This window comes from Aegilops tauschii, chromosome 4, assembly GCF_002575655.3.
Source record: "Aegilops tauschii subsp. strangulata cultivar AL8/78 chromosome 4, Aet v6.0, whole genome shotgun sequence".
Classification (NCBI taxonomy): domain Eukaryota; kingdom Viridiplantae; phylum Streptophyta; class Magnoliopsida; order Poales; family Poaceae; genus Aegilops; species Aegilops tauschii.
The window spans coordinates 387,160,855-387,179,352 of record NC_053038.3 but is presented as its reverse complement, the minus strand read 5'-3'; the positions used below and the strand labels follow the sequence as shown (position 1 = coordinate 387,179,352).

General features: G+C 46.0%; 2 protein-coding genes across 2 annotated transcripts; both read left to right on the top strand.

Annotated features, from left to right (window-relative positions):
• Nucleotides 1–3,562: 3,562 nt before the first annotated feature.
• Nucleotides 3,563–7,604, top strand: LOC109740364 (chloride conductance regulatory protein ICln). The gene is made up of 7 exons (XM_020299415.4): nucleotides 3,563–3,876; nucleotides 3,975–4,098; nucleotides 5,148–5,265; nucleotides 6,208–6,267; nucleotides 6,355–6,444; nucleotides 6,523–6,599; nucleotides 7,201–7,604. Exons 1-7 carry the CDS (start codon nucleotides 3,716–3,718, stop codon nucleotides 7,264–7,266), a joined length of 696 nt encoding a protein of 231 aa, XP_020155004.1. The 5' UTR covers nucleotides 3,563–3,715; the 3' UTR covers nucleotides 7,267–7,604.
• A 2,045-nt stretch (nucleotides 7,605–9,649) lies between these two features.
• On the top strand, nucleotides 9,650–11,818 carry LOC109740359 (UDP-glucuronate 4-epimerase 3). Its single transcript, XM_020299407.4, has one exon. It carries the CDS (start codon nucleotides 10,004–10,006, stop codon nucleotides 11,450–11,452), a length of 1,449 nt encoding a protein of 482 aa, XP_020154996.1. The 5' UTR covers nucleotides 9,650–10,003; the 3' UTR covers nucleotides 11,453–11,818.
• Nucleotides 11,819–18,498: the final 6,680 nt, after the last annotated feature.

Below are 18,498 nucleotides of genomic sequence, written 5' to 3'. Positions count from 1 at the left end.
GGCAAGCGAGGTCTAAGCTTGGGGGAGTTGATACATCCATTTTGCATCATGCTTTTATATCGATATTTATTGTTATGGGCTGTTATTACACATTATGTCACAATACTTATGCCTATTCTCTCTTATTTTACAAGGTTTGCATGAAGAAGGGGAATGCCGGCAGCTGGAATTCTGGGTTGGAAAAGGAGCAAATATTAGAGACCTATTCTGCACAACTCTAAAAGTCCTGAAACTTCACGGAGGCACGTTTTGGAATTAATAAAAAATACTGGCAAAATAATTAACCAGAGGGGGCCCACAGCCTGGCCACGAGGTGGGGGCGCGCCCCCTATCTCGTGGGCCCCCTGGCAGGCCTCCGGTGCGCATCTTCTGCTATATGAAGTCTTTCACCCTGGAAAAATTGGAGGGAAGCTTTCGGGATGAAACACCGCCGCCACGAGGTGGAACCTTGGCGGAACCAATCTAGGGCTCCGGCGGAGCTGTTCTGCTGGGGAAACATCCCTCCGAGAGGGGGAAATCATCACCATCGTCATCACCATCGATCCTCTCATCGGGAGGGGGTCAATCTCCATCAACATCTTCCCCAGCACCGTCTCCTCTCAAACCCTAGTTCATCTCTTGTATCCAATCTTTGTCTCAAAACCTCAGATTGGTACCTGTGGGTTGCTAGTAGTGTTGATTACTCCTTGTAGTTGATGCTAGTTGGTTTATTCAGTGGAAGATCATATGTTCAGATCCTTTATGCATATTAATATCCCTCTGATTATGAACATGAATATGATTTGTGAGTAGTTACGTTGTTCCTGAGGACATGGGAGAAGTCTTGCTATAAGTAGTCATGTGAATTTGGTATTCGTTCGATATTTTGATGAGATGTATGTTGTCTTTCCTCTAGTGGTGTTATGTGAACGGCGACTACATGACACTTCACCATTGTTTGGGCCTAGAGGAAGGCATTGGGAAGTAATAAGTAGATGATGGGTTGCTAGAGTGACAGAAGCTTAAACCCTAGTTTACGCGTTGCTTCATAAGGGGCTGATTTGGATCCATATGTTTCATGCTATGGTTAGGTTTATCTTAATACTTCTTTTGTAGTTGCGAAGGCTTGCAATAAGAGTTAATCATAAGTGGGATGCTTGTCCGAGGAAGGGCAGTACCCAAGCGCCGGTCCACCCACATACCAAATTATCAAAGTAACGAACGCGAATCATATGAGCGTGATGAAAACTAGCTTGACGATAATTCCCATGTGTCCTCGGGAGCGTTTTCCTTCATATAAGAGTTTGTCCAGGCTTGTCCTTTGCTACAAAAAGGATTGGGGCACCTTGCTGCACCTTGTTTACTTTTGTTACTTGCTACCCGTTACAAATTACCTTATCACAAAACTATCTGTTACCGATAATTTCAGTGCTTCCAGAGAATACCTTACTGAAAACCGCTTGTCATTTCCTTTTGCTCCTCGTTGGGTTCGACACTCTTACTTATCAGAAAGACTACGATAGATCGCCTACACTTGTGGGTCATCATTGCCCTAACAAACTTCTTGGTTCTCCACACGATTTGGAGACTTTCAAGCACACCCATCCAATTTAGGAGGCACCATCCTTCAAAAGGCAATAGATGATGTTTGTTGATAATAAACTCCTTACTCTTGTGCTTCAGAAGATATTCTACTCAAACACTCTCTCACTGATTTTGGCTTTTTGGTAGGGTGAAAAATAATGAGATGACTAGAAACAAAGAATCAATGGTTGGACTGGAATCCCTTTGAAATTAGCACAAGGAGTGAGAACTCTCTCTCTCGGAAATATGGATGTGTAATGTGTTTGCTTCGAGAGACAATGTCGAAGCGGGTGAGGGTATATATAGGCAGCATTAAAAATATGACCGCCGCTCACCTTTTTAGCACATCTCGGTGAGACGTACTGAAACACTCGGCTAGACCGAACAGTACAAAAGATTCAAAATTTAGACATTTAAATGACTCATGATGAAATTGTTCGGTGGCTCCCAGTTGTGATGACCCAAGCACTTTTCAAACTTCAATATCACTGATTGAGACTGTTTGGACATTCCGAACGAATTTTAGTATGCAACAGAAGGTTGACAAGAGCTCTTCAGTGAGATCGAAGGGTCAAATCGGTGAGACCGGAAGTCTAGGGTTTATGACAACGGCTATATCAATGCGACTCGGTAACTTCGGTGTATATGGGTTCGGTGAGTCCGAGTTGAACTTTTGGTTTGTGATATAGTGTAAATTCGGGAATTTGTCTGAGGCTTTTGGAGTTTGAGCACTTGAGCAATGAACTCAACATCTCAACGTCACACCCTTATGATTGTATTGACATATCTATGGACTCAATGTGATCTTTGATCACTAAAATAAAAAATGCAGTCTTGAGGCTTGATCTAACACTTGTCTTTAGCATATTGAGATGATGAGTTAATTTGATCATATGTAGTTTGTGTGTATGGATCTGATGCATATATATTCATGTGTAACCCCTCACAAGGTACAAAGGGAATGCAGATTTTGTGTAGTGAAATTTCCTTTTTTAGGTAACCACGTGTATCATTAATCACAAATAATGTTTTTTCGTTTTTGCAAGCATGATTATGTGTACTGATTTGTTTTTTCAAAATTCATTATAGATCTTCAGAAAATTTGATGTTTGCAAAGTTTGTAACAAGGAGTGATGTCTTGAAGTGGCGGAGCTACACTAGAACTCGGGGGGGGGGGGGGGCGCAAATGTGAATATTTGAGGGGGTAAAATACTATTTTTTCTTCTTCCAATTAGGCCCTCTACCTAATATTTTCTTCACATAATTGTCCAAAGTGGGGGGGGGGGGGGGGGCACAACCCCCCAGTAGTACAGTAAGCTCTGCCACTGATGTCTTGTAAGTATATACTGTATTATTAATTGCTCGACTGAATACCATACATGACTACTACTTGGTCTAAATCCAATATATCCTTTTCTAATATCGATTGTTGTCTCACGATATTGTTCTTCGACCCGATCAACAGTAGACCGTAGGAATCGGAGTTTCCTTGCGTTAAACACACGGGCATCTGCCTACAAAAAGAAAATTACCCGCAAAAAACACACGGGCATTTGTGCCAGTAGTGATAATAAGGCCTCATTTGGTTCATAGGAATATTGTAGGAATTGTAAAGTATAGGAACTTTGTAGGAAAAATTTCTTTAAAGCCCTTTCATTTGTAGGAATGGATTCCTATTCCTATATATATGATAGGAATCAATCCTTCACATTTTAAAGGAAAAAAAACATTAGTTTAGACTCAATGAAAAAATTCCTATCTTATGCATCAACTGGGATCATGTATGTTATCTCACTTTTTATGATTTTTTATATTTCTATACTATTTCTTATAAAATTAGTACAAAGTTGTGTCATCTATTTTGGAACGGAGGGAGTATGAACCAAAGGAGGCGTAAAAATGAACATCTTGCAACTGCTGGTAAAATTCGGATACTGCATTCTGGTCCGTTCTGCAGGCCTTTATAACGGACTGCTTGGGCCATGCTACTGCCCGCATAAACAATGCGTTGGAGACCCGCGTATGGCGCAGTCAGGATACAAAGCTGTCTTCCACTTCAGCAACCGCTAAACCCTTTCGAAAGAATCCCCAAATCTCGCACGCTCCAAGGCCCGAAACCCTAGCCCTCTGCTTCGTCCCTACCACCGTCCCCATGGCGCCAGGGCTCAAACGCTTCACCGACGTCGCCGGAGACGGCACGCCCCGCCTCGACGACGCCGCCGGCGAGGAGCTCGTGTGCGTGGAGCGCGCCGCCTCGGTCGCCCTCGGCAGCCGCGCGCCGGAGCCCCCGGGAACGCTTTTCATCACCACCAGGTAGGGAGCGAGCCGATGGATTTCGTGCCCACCTGCCGCACCGTGACCAACTCTTCCGACGCCTTATGTTTCTTGCCCGTTTGCGTTTCTGTTCTCAGGAGGGTGATTTGGCTCAGCGAGGCGGAGAAGGGCAGAGGATACGCGGTGGGCTTCCTGGACATCACGCTCCACGCAGTGTCGCGCGACCCGGAGGCGTACCCCTCGCCGTGCCTCTACACTCAGGTGATTGAGGGTACAACCGCCCCGTTTGAATTTTGTGGTATTGGTGACTAATTTCAAAACAGTTGATCAGTTGCATTTCCAGTTTTAACATTTGTGGCCTGTTTGAAGTCGGGGCTGTACTTGCACTGACCTGGTTCAGTCTTCTGGTCCTGATGTTCTGTTGGTATTTTTTGCTGTAGTTTGTTTTGGTGGTTGCATTGTTAGTTCGTCTCAGCACACAACACCCATGCCAGGGGGATCATTTGAGCATACAAAGCTTTCTGTTGCCGTTTCTTTTATATTAGTGCCATGTAGCTTAGAGGAACAAGGAGATTTGGGTTGTGGGCAATTTAATGTGGAAGATAAGTCATTTAGTGTAAGATTTGTGTCTCATGCAGCATATTTGTTTTGACATTTGATAATTATAGTAACATGTGTAACATAAAGCATTGTTTGGCACCATTATGCCTTTGGAATGTCACTTGGTTCAGTGGGATGTTAAAACATGAGATATCTGATTGGGCTGAATCGTGTGGTTGATCAAATCAGTTACTTAAAACGTAGCTCAGCGCATATAGCTCTGTGGTTGGAGTGGACTAAATTCCACATCACACGGTTCTTTAATAGGATTTACTCTCTGTAATATGCACATGGACCGCCGAATGCAGCCTTTGTGTCTCTTCTCTTGATAGCTAGTAGTGACAGGTGTTATCCCTCATTGACTTTGTTATTTGCAGTGTTTGTGTCTCTTTTCTTGATAGCTAGCAGTGACCTGCGTTATCTCATTGACTTTGCCATTTGCAGCCCGTTTGTTAGTCTGCTGCTAGTGTCTTGGGACTTGTATCAGCCCTAGCGTGTGGATGATTGAAGTTTGAAAAAGAAAACTAGTTTTGTCTGTAAGCAAAATAAATCTAGTGTTGGTAAAACCTAAGTTTGTTACTATATTTATCCTGATTTTTGGTCGGCTCTGAATTCGCTCTTTGTGGTCACTGTTCAGTAGCTAGCTAGCAATAATCTCCTTTATTTGAGCGCTATAGCTCTAATGTGTGATACCCCTGTTATGTTTATAGATTGAAGCCGAAGCTGACTCCGATGAAGAGGATGGTGATCTTGACTCTGAAGCAGATAGTGACTCACAACTACCAAAAATCTCTGAGATGCGTATTATACTGGCAGACGCTGCCCAACGTATCCTTCTAAAATTTTCTTATATTTTTGCCATTATGGCTGATGCTTTTATGAGTTTATCTTGCAATGCCATTTCCTTCTGATTTCATTGTTAAAAACCAGTGGGACAGCTTTAGTCTGCCGTCTATTTTTTTTGCAGTTAATTTCTGTTTTTTCCATTGTTACTGTAACAGTGACGCTTTGACTTACTATTTTTCTAATGACTTATCCAGTTAAGGAATTAGTTTTAAAGCAGACATACGGAATTCGAATCTTTCTGATTTTGGCACTGAAGTTTGACAATTATGTTACAAAATTCATTTCCATTGTTGGGGAACACTGCATTCTGATTGTGTTTCCATCATTTCCTATTTTCGGGAAATCAAGACATGGATGTAACCAAGTAGTAATATAGATAAAACTATGTAGTGAACTAATCATATAGATAAATCTCTTATAATTTTGAAAGCAGTTATGCAAAGCTAATTAGTTCCTAGGTGCATCATGCAGTGCAAATTAATAATAAGAGCTCTGTTTTGCAATGGAGTGGTTATGACAATCTCATCGTTTTTGGATGTTTTCGTGTTTGGCATTTTTTTTTCTCATCTAAGCTGCAAACTGTTGTATGTATGTTCCTGATAACAGAAATGCAGTGTGAATATGAGAGGAACTAGCATTAAACAGAATTAGTTCCACAACAGCTTTTAAAATAAGCATGGCCCGACATACACTAGCAAGCCCAACTAACCCTGAATCTTGTATGTTTCTTTGGATAACTTCATTCAGTTCAAATCATTTGAGCAGACAAACACTATTCTTGTAACTGAATGCCATAGTGCCCCAGGAGAATAACTTGTAGGCTCGACACTATATTAACTCCCTGTACATTTTTGCTATGAATTATAAAAGCAGCGTTTGCCTTCTTGTAAAAATTCATGCTTGATATCCTTGACACAAGTTCAGTAGATTCACTTTTTGATGCCTTCTGCCATTGTGCTGAACTGAACCCTGATCCTACTGCTGGTAAGTAATTTGAGTTGCAGTTAATATACTTGAAAACTGACGATCAGAAGAACTGTACTAAAATGTGTGTGTTCTTTCAAACTCCAGAAGAAAATGAAGATAGTGACTTGTTCCATGGTGAGGGTATGACCAATGGTGGTTGGATTCATGGTGATGAAGATGAACACATGGTTGATGGTAAGTTTTCACAGTACATTTTATTTACATTTTCCACTATTGTCTGAGCGGAGCTCTGATTTCTTACCTTTCATGCAGGAATCGACCCTGAGTTTTTTATTCCCAACCCGATAGGTCAAAATGGTGGAGATGACCTCAGTTCTTCAGTACTTGAGGTATGCATTGACTCGATTGATGCTGTTAGTTTTTAGTGGCCAATATATCAGACAAGTGTATAAACCCACAGTTGACCATGGTCCGCATGTGAGTTTAATTGGTTGCTATGATAACTAGTACCATGATTTTATAAAGCTCATGTTCCATGGTTCTGAGCACTTGTGTTTAACTGGAATCAATGGAACTACAGTTCGTTGTTGATTGGGAAGACCTGCATATACTGTATGATGATCCACCGCTGTTTTATGAAATCACTAGCCAAATACTCGTGCGTTGCTATAGAAGCCATCATAATACTTGCATTGCTACAGATTTTTTATTGCATGAGTTGTTTATGGTTCATCTTAGACCTTTAATTTTGTGCAAATAAAATTTATTTTAAAATATTAATTGGATCAACTAATGAAAAGATCATGCTACATCTGTCTACTAAGAATGTATGATAATTGTGGCGATTGATTTCCTGCCAGCTTAACAGGTAATCTGGGTGAACATACCGCCACCTACTCATAGTTTTATAACAGTGTAAAGATTTGTCTATAACTATCTTTGTGCCGGTGATTGACATCCAACTAATATTGGTGTTATTTATGCTCGCAGCTTCAAATCAATGACCAGCGTTTCGAGGATGCCGAGGAAGAGGAGGCCCGTGAAAATGGGCATTAGAGCAGCTATATGCTCGTTCTACTGATCATGTCCCTCGAGAGGACCGTGTTTTTTTAAAGTTTGGTTTAAGATTACTGTTGGTGCAGCTTGGTTGTCCTCGTGCTGTTTCGTCCACACTTTGCTTTTGTCCTTTCTAATGCTATAGGATCGAGGACTCTGGGGCGGTCGTGTAGAGTTGCGTCGATGGTAACTTATGTGAGAGAAGGTCTTGCTTGCTGGTCAAGAATGTAACTTGTAGAGCTTGGTGGAGAATCGAATTGATGGATTTGAATAACTTTTGACCTAACAAATAGAAGGGGGAGATGGGGGGAAAAGTAGCAACATGTACTCTTTCGAAAGTGTTCTTCTGCTGCCCTATATCTGCCATGGTGCTATGTGTTGCCTGGCTGCAAATGTTATGTGCTTTTGCATGCAAATATTTGTTTGCTTATGCCGTTCGAACAGCTGAACAATGCTAGCTGCTTGTCACGTATAACTCCAGTTGGCCGCCAATTGTTTTTCAGCTGACGAATTGCTGCAGGACAGTTCAGGGAAAAAAAAGCTTGCTTGGATCAGTGTAGTTTTTGGTTGGGGAGTTGAACGACCCCCTGTGCGTCGAGACGGATAGAACAAAGCAATGGTGGCAGTCGCGCTCCAGATTGCTAGCTCCCATCATACGCAGAGTGGAGCACTTCGTGTTTCATTGGTAAAACGATGGAGAGGGCGGATGTCGTTTCCGAAAGTGCTGATACTTCTATGCAGGATCGAGGCCTCACACTACTGCGTGCGGAGGATATCTCGTTCTGATCCTTGGGCGCGGACGCATGCGCACGTGTAGGCGTCACCTACCCCAAGACAAGAACGTGCACGATCGGACGGGGCCAAGCCGAGCACGACAGCCGGGCCCGAGCGCGCAAGGCACGTCTCCCGCGTGCGCCCGCCCACCCACCGACCACCGCGACGCACCGGCGCTGCCACGGAAACACCTTCGTGCACCGACGTACTCCCTCCGTCAACTAATACAAGAGCGTTTAGAATACTTTACGTACTAGTACTAAGTATGTTGTAACCGTCAAGCTGTTTTACCTTTCCCCGTGCGTGTGGTGGGAGGTCTGGAGATGCGGCCGGGAACGCTGCGCGCGCTTGACCAGGCGGATGAACGATCGTCGGGTAGGTTATTCAACTCGTCGTGTGATCTGACCTCGAGTGTGGAACCCTGGCACCGCCACCTGCTACCCATTGGATCCATTGACGCTTCACCTTCAAGGCAAAATGATACGCACTCAAGCACATGATGCCCTTTCATCTTCTTTTTTTTTCTCCCGAAACGGACCTCCATCTCTTTTGATAAGGGAAGAACGATAGCCAAACGGCATCCGACCGCTGTCCAGTTTTTATAGTGTTTCCAAGCACTACGCTATGCATCAGCGGTACAGCTTATGCGCACCCGGCCATGTGAGTGCGTATCACGGCATTCTCTTTTCCCTTCTGTTGAGTGATACCTATCATGCACATATTTCCGTCCAGTTTCTAGAACGGGACGGCGAAATGCAGCCGGTGCGGATCATGTCGTTGTGTCTCGTGTGTGATGGCGAAGAGAGACACGGATACGCAGCAGCAGAGCACATCACAAAGATGGACGGCAACGCAATGCAACAACCGGGGCCTGCCTGATCGGCGAGAACAAAGCTCTATCCGATTTTATTGGCCCAAATGAGAACCCAATCCTTATCCCGTGACCCGACCCAGTGTAGGACCGTACGTAGGACCATCGACCCCACTGGCCACTCTCCAGATGACAGTAACGATTAGCGATGATGGTGATCGTGAGCACTAATCTGAGAGGTTCCCCAACAACCAGGACGCATCGAAGTCTCGGTTCCTGGTAGGCCAGCCAGCTAGGGCCACGTTGCCACACCTCCACTGGTTACAAAAGGGCCCAAAAGGAAGAAACGAACGATAGGGAGAAGAAAGAAACGCACACCGACTACTTTGCAACCACCTCTGTAATCACATGTATTTCTGCTTTTGCAATTTTTTAATCGTAATGATGAGATGAAGAAGCCCACCCGTGTAAACACACCGGCTACTTTTGCAGATTTTTTCTTCTTCTCAAGAACTCATGTTTATTACGTATAGATGTTACAGTTATGTTTTATTTCTTTTTTTAGGATAGTTATTTGTTTTATTTCGATGCGTAGAAGAAAGTAAAACTGTACGGCGCAGGTGCTAATCTTAGCGTCCGTAAATCTAGCACCAGCAGCGTTTCACGTTCCAAATTTGAAATGCGGATCCATCGGCCGGCATCACGATTTTCTCAACCGAAAAGAGAAAATAAAAAGGAAAAAGGAGAAATGGATTATTTATTATTATGATGACTCGTGAAAAGTACGAAAGCCCAGGCAGTCATTGGCTGGCAGGCTGGGTGGGCTCCTGGAAAATCTAAAACAAACGGAACGGAACGGAGGAGAAAGGAGTCCATCCATCCATCCATCCCCACGCAAGCAGGCACGGCGATCTCTCCTCAAATGTAGCGCCGGGGAAGGGGAAACCAAACCAAATCGCCCCAAGCAAGCAAACAAACAAACCAAAACGAACCGAGGAGAGCACGATACTGCGGCCAGGCGAGGCGAATCGAAACCATCCCTGAGAAAACGGGAAGCGGAAAAAAGGCCCTCCAAACCCAGGAGGGAGGGGAGCCCCCCCAACCAATCCCGAGATCCAGCGAGGGCCAGCCGCCGCATTGCCGCAGATCGAGATGGCGCCGCAGCTGACCGGCGCGCCCGGCTCGGCGGCGGCGGCGGGCGGCGCCGCGGCCGTCAAGCCGCAGTTCCACCACTACCACCACCACCGCCTCGCCCCGCGCCACCACCACCCGCCCTCGCTCCTCTCCAAGCTCGCCTTCTGGTCCGTCTGCTCCCTCTCGCTGCTCCTCGCCTTCCTCCTCCTCGCCCCCTCCTCCGCCCCCGCCCCGCGCGCCGCCCCCGACGCGCCGCGCCGCTCCCTCCACGCCCACCCCGACTCCGCCGCCACCTGGGGCGGCGCCGCCTGGGAGAAGAAGGTGCGGGCCTCCGCGCGCGTCAGGCGCCCCGGCGGCCGCGGGGGGCTCTCCGTCCTCGTCACCGGCGCCGCGGGCTTCGTCGGCTGCCACGCCGCCGCCGCGCTGCGCCGCCGCGGCGACGGCGTCCTCGGCCTCGACAACTTCAACGACTACTACGACCCCGCCCTCAAGCGCGGCAGGGCCGCGCTGCTCGCGCGCTCGGGCGTCTACGTCGTCGACGGCGACATCGCCGACGCCGAGCTCCTCGCCAAGCTGTTCGACGTCGCGCCCTTCACGCACGTCCTGCACCTCGCGGCGCAGGCAGGTGTGCGCCACGCGCTCGTTGACCCCATGTCGTATGTGCGGGCGAACGTTGCTGGCCTCGTTGCGCTGCTTGAGGCGGCTCGCGCGGCCGACCCGCAGCCGGCGATCGTCTGGGCATCCTCGTCTTCGGTCTACGGGCTCAACTCCCATGTGCCTTTCTCCGAGCATGACAGGACGGACCGACCCGCGTCTCTCTATGCGGCCACCAAGAAGGCTGGTGAGGAGATCGCTCATGTCTACAACCACATCTATGGCCTCTCGCTCACCGCCCTCCGGTTTTTTACCGTATATGGGCCGTGGGGGCGCCCCGACATGGCATACTTCTTCTTCACCCGGGACATTCTTGCTGGTCGGCCAATCACGGTTTATGAGAGCTCCGGTGGAGGCACACACCAGACCACCATTTCCCGGGATTTCACCTACATTGATGATATTGTGAAAGGATGTATTGGGGCATTGGATACAGCTGGGCGGAGCACAGGCAGCGGCGGCAAGAAGCGAGGCCCAGCGCCATTCAGGACATACAATTTGGGGAACACTTCTCCAGTGCCGGTGACACAGCTTGTGGATTTACTGGAGAAGATGCTCAAGGTGAAGGCCGTGAGGAGGGTTGTCAAGATGCCAAGGAACGGGGATGTGCCGTACACGCATGCTAACATCAGCCTTGCACAGCGGGAGCTTGGGTATCGGCCATCCACTGATCTCCAAACAGGGCTCAAGAAGTTTGTGCGGTGGTATCTTGAGTACTACAATCCTGAGTTGGCTGTGAAGCAGAAGCAGCATGGCAGTAGCAACGGCAAGGGTTCACGCGGTCGGAATGGCAGCACGAGCAGCGCAAGATGACTGACTATTCAGTTTCTGGATGGCCCTCTTCTGACGGTGTGTATCAGAGTTCTAGTCCAGTACTTAATTCATCAGATTTTGAGAGGCCCGTTTTACCCAGCGCCTTCAAGTGAAACGAAACAAGCATGAAGTAGTTAGTGTTGAAAACTGTTGCTTCTGTTTGCTTCCCTGTAGCTGCGCATCACTCCCTAGTTCCATTAGTTGGTTCTTAGGATGACACTGCTAGGAAGATTTTTCAATCATTTTGTGGAGCAGGCTGTGCATTGCAAAGACTACGATAGATTCTTTTAGTGACATTTGTACCACGAGAGAGAAGGAAGTATATCATGACTGTTTCTTTTGTTCAATTGAAGTAGCTTCGATCAATATTTAGTTCTCTCTGGAGTCTGAACCCTACATCTTACTGATATTCATGCTAGTTTCCTGTATGGTGGTGCATATTGCGTGCACTTGTGGTATAAAACATGTCTTTGCCATGACAATCTTAAAATCTAGCTTTTCCTTTGTGGATACAACTCATGTGATAAAATATTTGTTTTGTCTGTACTGATCAATATTACCATGATATAGTTCTTATTGGTTTATCATGAATTCGTGAGTGCTACTGTGATTCAACTTTTCTGAGACAGATTAAACGTACACGCTTCTTTGGTCACTGGTATAGCTGATATTATTTGCAATTGCAACGTGCTCATCTTCAGCTGCTCGAATTGTCTGATTTGGCTTTCTCATTATGAACTACTAGATCCATTAAATGCACTGATGCTACTTATACTTTTGATATGCGGATGGTTGAATGCTATGGTATGGGAATCACCAATTGTCTAGAAAATAGAAACATAATTTCAGACTATCCGAAGGTTGATTCCGATGGGAAGATCTGATCACTTCTTGTTACTATAGCAATCCAGTCTTTTTCTTTACTTTGGGCTAAAATTTTTGTATTGTATTGTACCAGGATGAGAATGGTTTTGTGTGTAAAAATTTCCGTTGTGTCATGGTACCATTGTAACTGTAATTTGCTGTAGACTCTGGAACAAAAATATCAACTATACACAGGAAGTGCAAGTTGGAACCATAATTTCTCTTGGGAAAATGGTGATTTATCGAGCTGATTGCCTAGTGGTCGTGCATTTTCTCGTTAGGTCGTTGAAGATTTTCTTTCACTCCTCTTTGTGCTGGAAATGACATTGTGAACGTTGCGGATATCTTTGGATGCCATGGTTGCATTGCTAGTTTGTGACTTCAATCTGCATGGCCACTTTGATTGTTTGACATTGTCATGGCCAACAGTTAAACAAAGGTAATCATCTTCAAGCACTTTTTTAATTCTTATATGTCACTGCAATTAAGTATGCTAAATAGTGTGAGCTTCGTGTTTGCTTGGCTACCACCTTTGAGGCACATTTTATTCACCATCTCAATACTTACTCCGTATAAGCAATAAGCATGTTTATTGCTATAGCTTTGAATTTGCTTCATGTGCATGTGAAGGGATGAGAGGTGACGCGTGCATTAGCAGCTGCATGTGAGCAGGTCTAAACATCGTGCCCACTAAGTATTCTGAAGGATAAGTTCTTTCCTGAATAGTTGACTACCGGAGCTCTTGCTTGTGCGTCCGTCCTTCCTGATGTGTTCTGTCCATGTGCCTTCCTCCTTTCCAGGATTCTCCATCGCCATGTGCTCTCACCTTTCTAATAGTTGCCCGAGGCTTCGAAACCTCAAATTGCAGCCTGGGGATCATCAAAAGTCCGACCCCGGCATTGGCCCCATCACTCTAGCTAGAATTAGCAGTTCGAGCTGAAGGCCCGTCTGTTTTGAGACTGTCAGTTTGCAACTGCATGGACGCGCAAAGCTTTTGCGGTGTTCGCAAAAAAGATGAAGAACTGTCAGTTTGCAAGTCTTTGTCATTCTAGTCCCACGTTTGTCATATTTTTTCTGCCCAAATGGCCATCCTATGCAACACGCCAAACAGTTTATTTAGCAATGAACTAGCAGAGTCTACCAGGTTATCATGTATTCTTGTCTTGTAGATAATGCCCTGGCGTTCAGATATGAAAAAAGTTCATGCTGTCGCTTTCAGTTTCGCTATTGATAACAGTAGCACTACCAGTAACATAGTACTTAGATTATCTGAACCTTTTTCTAAAATCTGATTATTTGAACTCTGAGCTCCACTGATCATTACGCTTTTCCTCTGTATTTTTATTGTGTACATAGGTTATCATGTTCGACCCAACTGCTTTACAGTTTCATGATTCTGATCTTTCCAGCGTTGTCCTAGCTAACATGGAGCCTTGAATACTTGGCATAAAGGAAAACTAGTTTGGTAAAAGAATCATTTGAACAGTGTGAAGTGAAAAAGATTGAATTCTAATTTTTACCGTGTATTTTTGTCATCATGATAATTTGTACTATATTAGAAAAAACGTGTCATTTTTATCATATTAAAGAGACACAGTCCCCTTCAGTGTCAGACTTAAAGGATTCACTCATTGGTTTCCCTTTGTCACCTCTTTTCAGCAAGCAATTCTCACCAAAAACGATGATGAAAAATCTGCTCTTACCGCTTCTTCTTCTTGACCTCTGCCTCCTCGCAATTTTTCTTTTGAAACGGTGCTGCACTAGTTATTTTTGTACGGGAAATGAAGTAGTTCTGGACAAATCCTTAGCATACCAATTTAGTTGGTTTAATCGATTAGGCAAGGGCGTGTTTGGTTGCTCGCATCTGAGCCAACCAGGCCTGCGCGAGATGTATTTGGGCTGTTTGGTTGCCTGGCCTACATCTGCTTCTCTGGCCGCACGGAACTTGAAGCAGATCTAGGCCTGTCCACGAGGGATCGCTCGAATTAGCGGGTTGGCTCGCTCAAGCCATGTGTGCCCGTCCGCTGCACGCATTGGGAAGCGCGGGAGACGGACGGGACGTCTCATAACTCCCCCTTTCTTCAGTCACCTTCCACTCTCATTCACACCGCTCTCTCTCCACCCCCTCGCCGCTCCTTCATGCTCTCCTCCAATGGCACGCTCGTCGTCACGCCGCCCCCACCCCCATCATCGCCGGCAGCAACCCAATCCAAGACCAGTGGGTGTCCAGTCTCTCCAACAACGTCATTGACCTCATGGCGGCCATCCCCGCGCCGTCCCCTTTTTGCCCCAGGTTGTGTCCTCCGGCCGATGCGGTGCATGCTGTTCTGCCTTCGCCTTCGTATCTGGATCTATTGGTCCTGGGCCCGACTGCGGCACCGGAGGGAAGCCCATCGACTGCGACGGCGGCAGCGGTGCCCGGAGGTTTTTTTACCCCCATCCAGGGTTTTCTCTGGGGAACGCGGCAGGGCCATGGACGATGGTGCCCTCTTCCTCTACCTCGCGCGTCATCAGGAGCACCGGCGCATCGGCTATGGCCCTAGGCATGGCCGGGTCATCCTCTTCGGGTCGCCCTGCGTTCCTGCCAGGGTTTGCTCCTTGGCCGGCCTACACTCCAACGACAACCACTCTGGTAAGTCTCATTTTCCCCCTTTGCTCGTAGATATAGTTTAGGGTTTGTGCTTAGTGGGTACTAGGATTGGATTCAATCCAATTGCAAACAAATCGATTCGAATCCAATTAATTGCTGTTACTGATAGTGTAGATGGCAACTGCCTCGGGTGTGGATGCAAAATTGCTGCATGATCATGTGTTCATGTTAGATTATTACATTAGTGTTCCTTGGGTGTTGATGCTAGATTGGTAATGGTACTGTGGTAGTGATACTTTGTTGTTCCTAGATTTGTGCTTGCTGTTCGTTGATGCTAGATCTGTTGTGCTACTGCCACCGATTCATGTTGTTCGTAGTTAGGGTTTTTGCATGATCATAGTACGTGCATACTGATTAGTGTTGGTAGGATCAATGTGCATGCTCATATATGTTGTAAGACCAATGTGTTTGTCCATATAGGTAGCAGGAACAATGTGAATGCTGCCAAATTTGATCCCATTTTCGGCGCTTCTGAACATACCACTTGTGCATGCCGCCAAATTTGCAACTGCCACTGATCAGTGGCAATTGCCAACCATGTAGTGCTATGTTTAGATCATAGCACTGATGATGCACTGATGATTGGCAACTGCCACTGATCAGTGGCAGTTGCACTTGCTATGTTCAAATCATAGCAATGATCGTTTACAACTGCCACTCGTCAGACACAATTGCCAATGACCAGGGCAATGATCTGATCATGCTTTGTTACTAACACACGTCATCTTACCTGGCAAGATCGTGAAGATGGAGTGGGACAGAGCCAGTGAAGGAGCTTAGGTGGTGGCTGGCGCCGAGGACGCTGAGGACCTGATCTCGATGAACCAGTGGCTGAAGAGGGTGCAACTGCCTGGCAGGGTCGTTGCCATGGGCCAGTCGCTGGGCATTGGACGCAGGCCGAGGATCGGCCACGAGGAGGGGGCACGAGAGCCGCTACGCTTCTATGTCCAGATCAAGGACGAGGATCATTGCTACTCCCGTAGGAGTTGTTGGATTCCCCGAAGAGGAAAGGTGATGTTGTTGGGGAACGTAGTATTTAAAAAAATTCCTACGATCACGCAAGATCTATCTTGGAGAAGCATAGCAACAAGCGGGGAGAGTGTGTCCACGTACCCTCATAGACCGAAAGCAGAAGCGTTAAGTAACGCGGTTGATGTAGTCGAACGTCTTCGCGATCCAACCGATCAAGTACCGAACGCACGGCACCTCCGTGATCTGCACACGTTCAGCTCGGTGACGTCCCTCGAACTCTTGATCCAGTTGAGGCCGAGGGAGAGTTTTGTCAGTACGACGGCGTGATGACGGTGATGATGAAATTACCGACGCAGGGCTTCGCCTAAGCACTACGACAATATGACCGAGGTGTAAAACTGTGGAGGGGGGCACCGCACACGGCTAAAGATTAACTTGTGTATCTATGGGGTGCCCCCTGGCCACGTATATAAAGGAGGGGAAGGAATAGGTGGCCGGCCCTAGGAGGCGCGCTAGGTGTGGGGAATCCTACTAGGACTCCCCAGTCCAAGTAGGATTCCCCTCCTCTTTCCTATTCCTAGTTGGAGAAGGAAGGGAAGGGAGAAGGGGGGAGAAGGAAAGAGGGGGGCGCCGCTCCCTCCTAGTCCAATTCGGACCAGCCCATGGGGGGGCGCGCGGCCACCCCTTGAGGCCCTTCTTTCCTTTCCACTAAGGCCCATGAAGGCCCAATACTTCCCCCGGCGAATTCTCGTAACTCACCGGTACTCCGAAAAATACCCGAACCACTCAGAACCTTTCCGATGTCCGAATATAGCCTTCCAATATATCGATCTTTACGTCTCGACCATTCCGAGACTCCTCGTCATGTCCGTGATCTCATCCGGGACTCCGAACAAACTTCGTCCATCAAATAACATAACTCATAATACAAATCGTCATCGAACGTTAAGTGTGCGGACCCTACGGGTTCGAAAACTATGTAGACATGACCGAGACACATCTCCGGTCAATAACCAATAGCGGAACCTGGATGCTCATATTGGCTCCTACATATTCTATGCAGATCTTTATCGGTCAAACCGCATAACAACATACGTTGTTCCCTTTGTCATCGGTATGTTACTTGCCTGAGATTCGATCGTTGGTACCATCATACCTAGTTCAATCTCATTACCGGCAAGTCTCTTTACTCGTTCCGTAATGCATCATCCCGTAACTAACACATTAGTCACATTGCTTGCAAGGCTTATAGTGATCTGCATTACCGAGAGGGCCTAGAGATACCTCTCCGACAATCGGAGTGACAAATCCTAATCTCGATCTATGCCAACTCAACAAACACCGTCGGAGACACCTGTAGAGCATCTTTATAATCACCCAGTTACGTTGTGACGTTTAATATCACACTAAGTGTTCCTCCGGTATTCGGGAGTTGCATAATCTCATAGTCATATGAACATGTATAAGTTATGAAGAAAGCAATAGCAATAATGATCATAGTGTTAAGCTAACGGATGGGTCAAGTCAATCACATCATTCTCTAATGATGTGATCCCGTTGATCAAATGACAACTCATGTCTATGGCTAGGAAACTTAACCATCTTTGATTAACGAGCTAGTCAAGTAGAGGCATACTAGTGACACTCTGTTTGTCTATGTATTCACACATGTACTAAGTTTCCGGTTAATACAATTCTAGCATGAATAATAAACATTTATCATGATATAAGGAAATATAAATAACAACTTTATTATTGCCTCTAGGGCATATTTCCTTCAGTCTCCCACTTGCACTAGAGTCAATAATCTAGTTCACGTCGCCATGTGATTTAACACCAATAGTTCACATCACCATGTGATTAACACCCATAGTTCACATCGCCATGTGACCAACACTCAAAGGGTTTACTAGAGTCAATAATCTAGTTCACATCGCTATGTGATTAACACCCAAGAACATTAAGGTGTGATCATGTTTTGCTTGTGAGATAAGTTTTGGTCTACGGGTCTGCAACATTCAGATCCGTATGTATTTTGCAAATTTCTATGTCTACAATACTCTGCACGGAGCTACTCTAGCTAATTGCTCCCACTTTCAATATGCATCTAGATCGAGACTTAGAGTCATCTAGATCACTGTCAAAGCTTGCATCGACGTAACTCTTTACGACGAACTCTTTGTCACCTCCATAACCGAGAAACATATCTTTATTTTACTAAGGATAATTTTGACCGCTGTCTAGTGATCCACTCCTGGATCACTATTGTACCCTCTTGCCAAACTCATGGTGAGGTACACAATATGTCTGGTACACAACATAGCATACTTTATAGAACCTATGACTGAGGCATAGGGAATGACTTTTCATTCTCTTTCTATTTTCTGCCGTGGTCGGGTTTTGAGTCTTTACTCAACTTCACACCTTACAACTCATGCAAGAACTCCTTCTTTGACTGATCCATTTTGAACTCCTTCAAAATCTTATCAAGGTATGTATTCATCAAAAGTCTTATCAACCGTCTTGATCTATCTTCATAGATTTTGATGCCCAATATGTA

Coding starts and splice junctions, on each gene's coding strand:
- LOC109740364 (XM_020299415.4), top strand. CDS start 3,716: ATGGCGCCAGGGCTCAAACGCTTCACCGACGTCGCCGGAGACGGCACG. Junction 3,877..3,974: donor ACGCTTTTCATCACCACCAG/GTAGGGAGCGAG, acceptor TTCTGTTCTCAG/GAGGGTGATTTGGCTCAGCG. Junction 6,600..7,200: donor TCAGTTCTTCAGTACTTGAG/GTATGCATTGAC, acceptor TTATGCTCGCAG/CTTCAAATCAATGACCAGCG.
- LOC109740359 (XM_020299407.4), top strand. CDS start 10,004: ATGGCGCCGCAGCTGACCGGCGCGCCCGGCTCGGCGGCGGCGGCGGGC.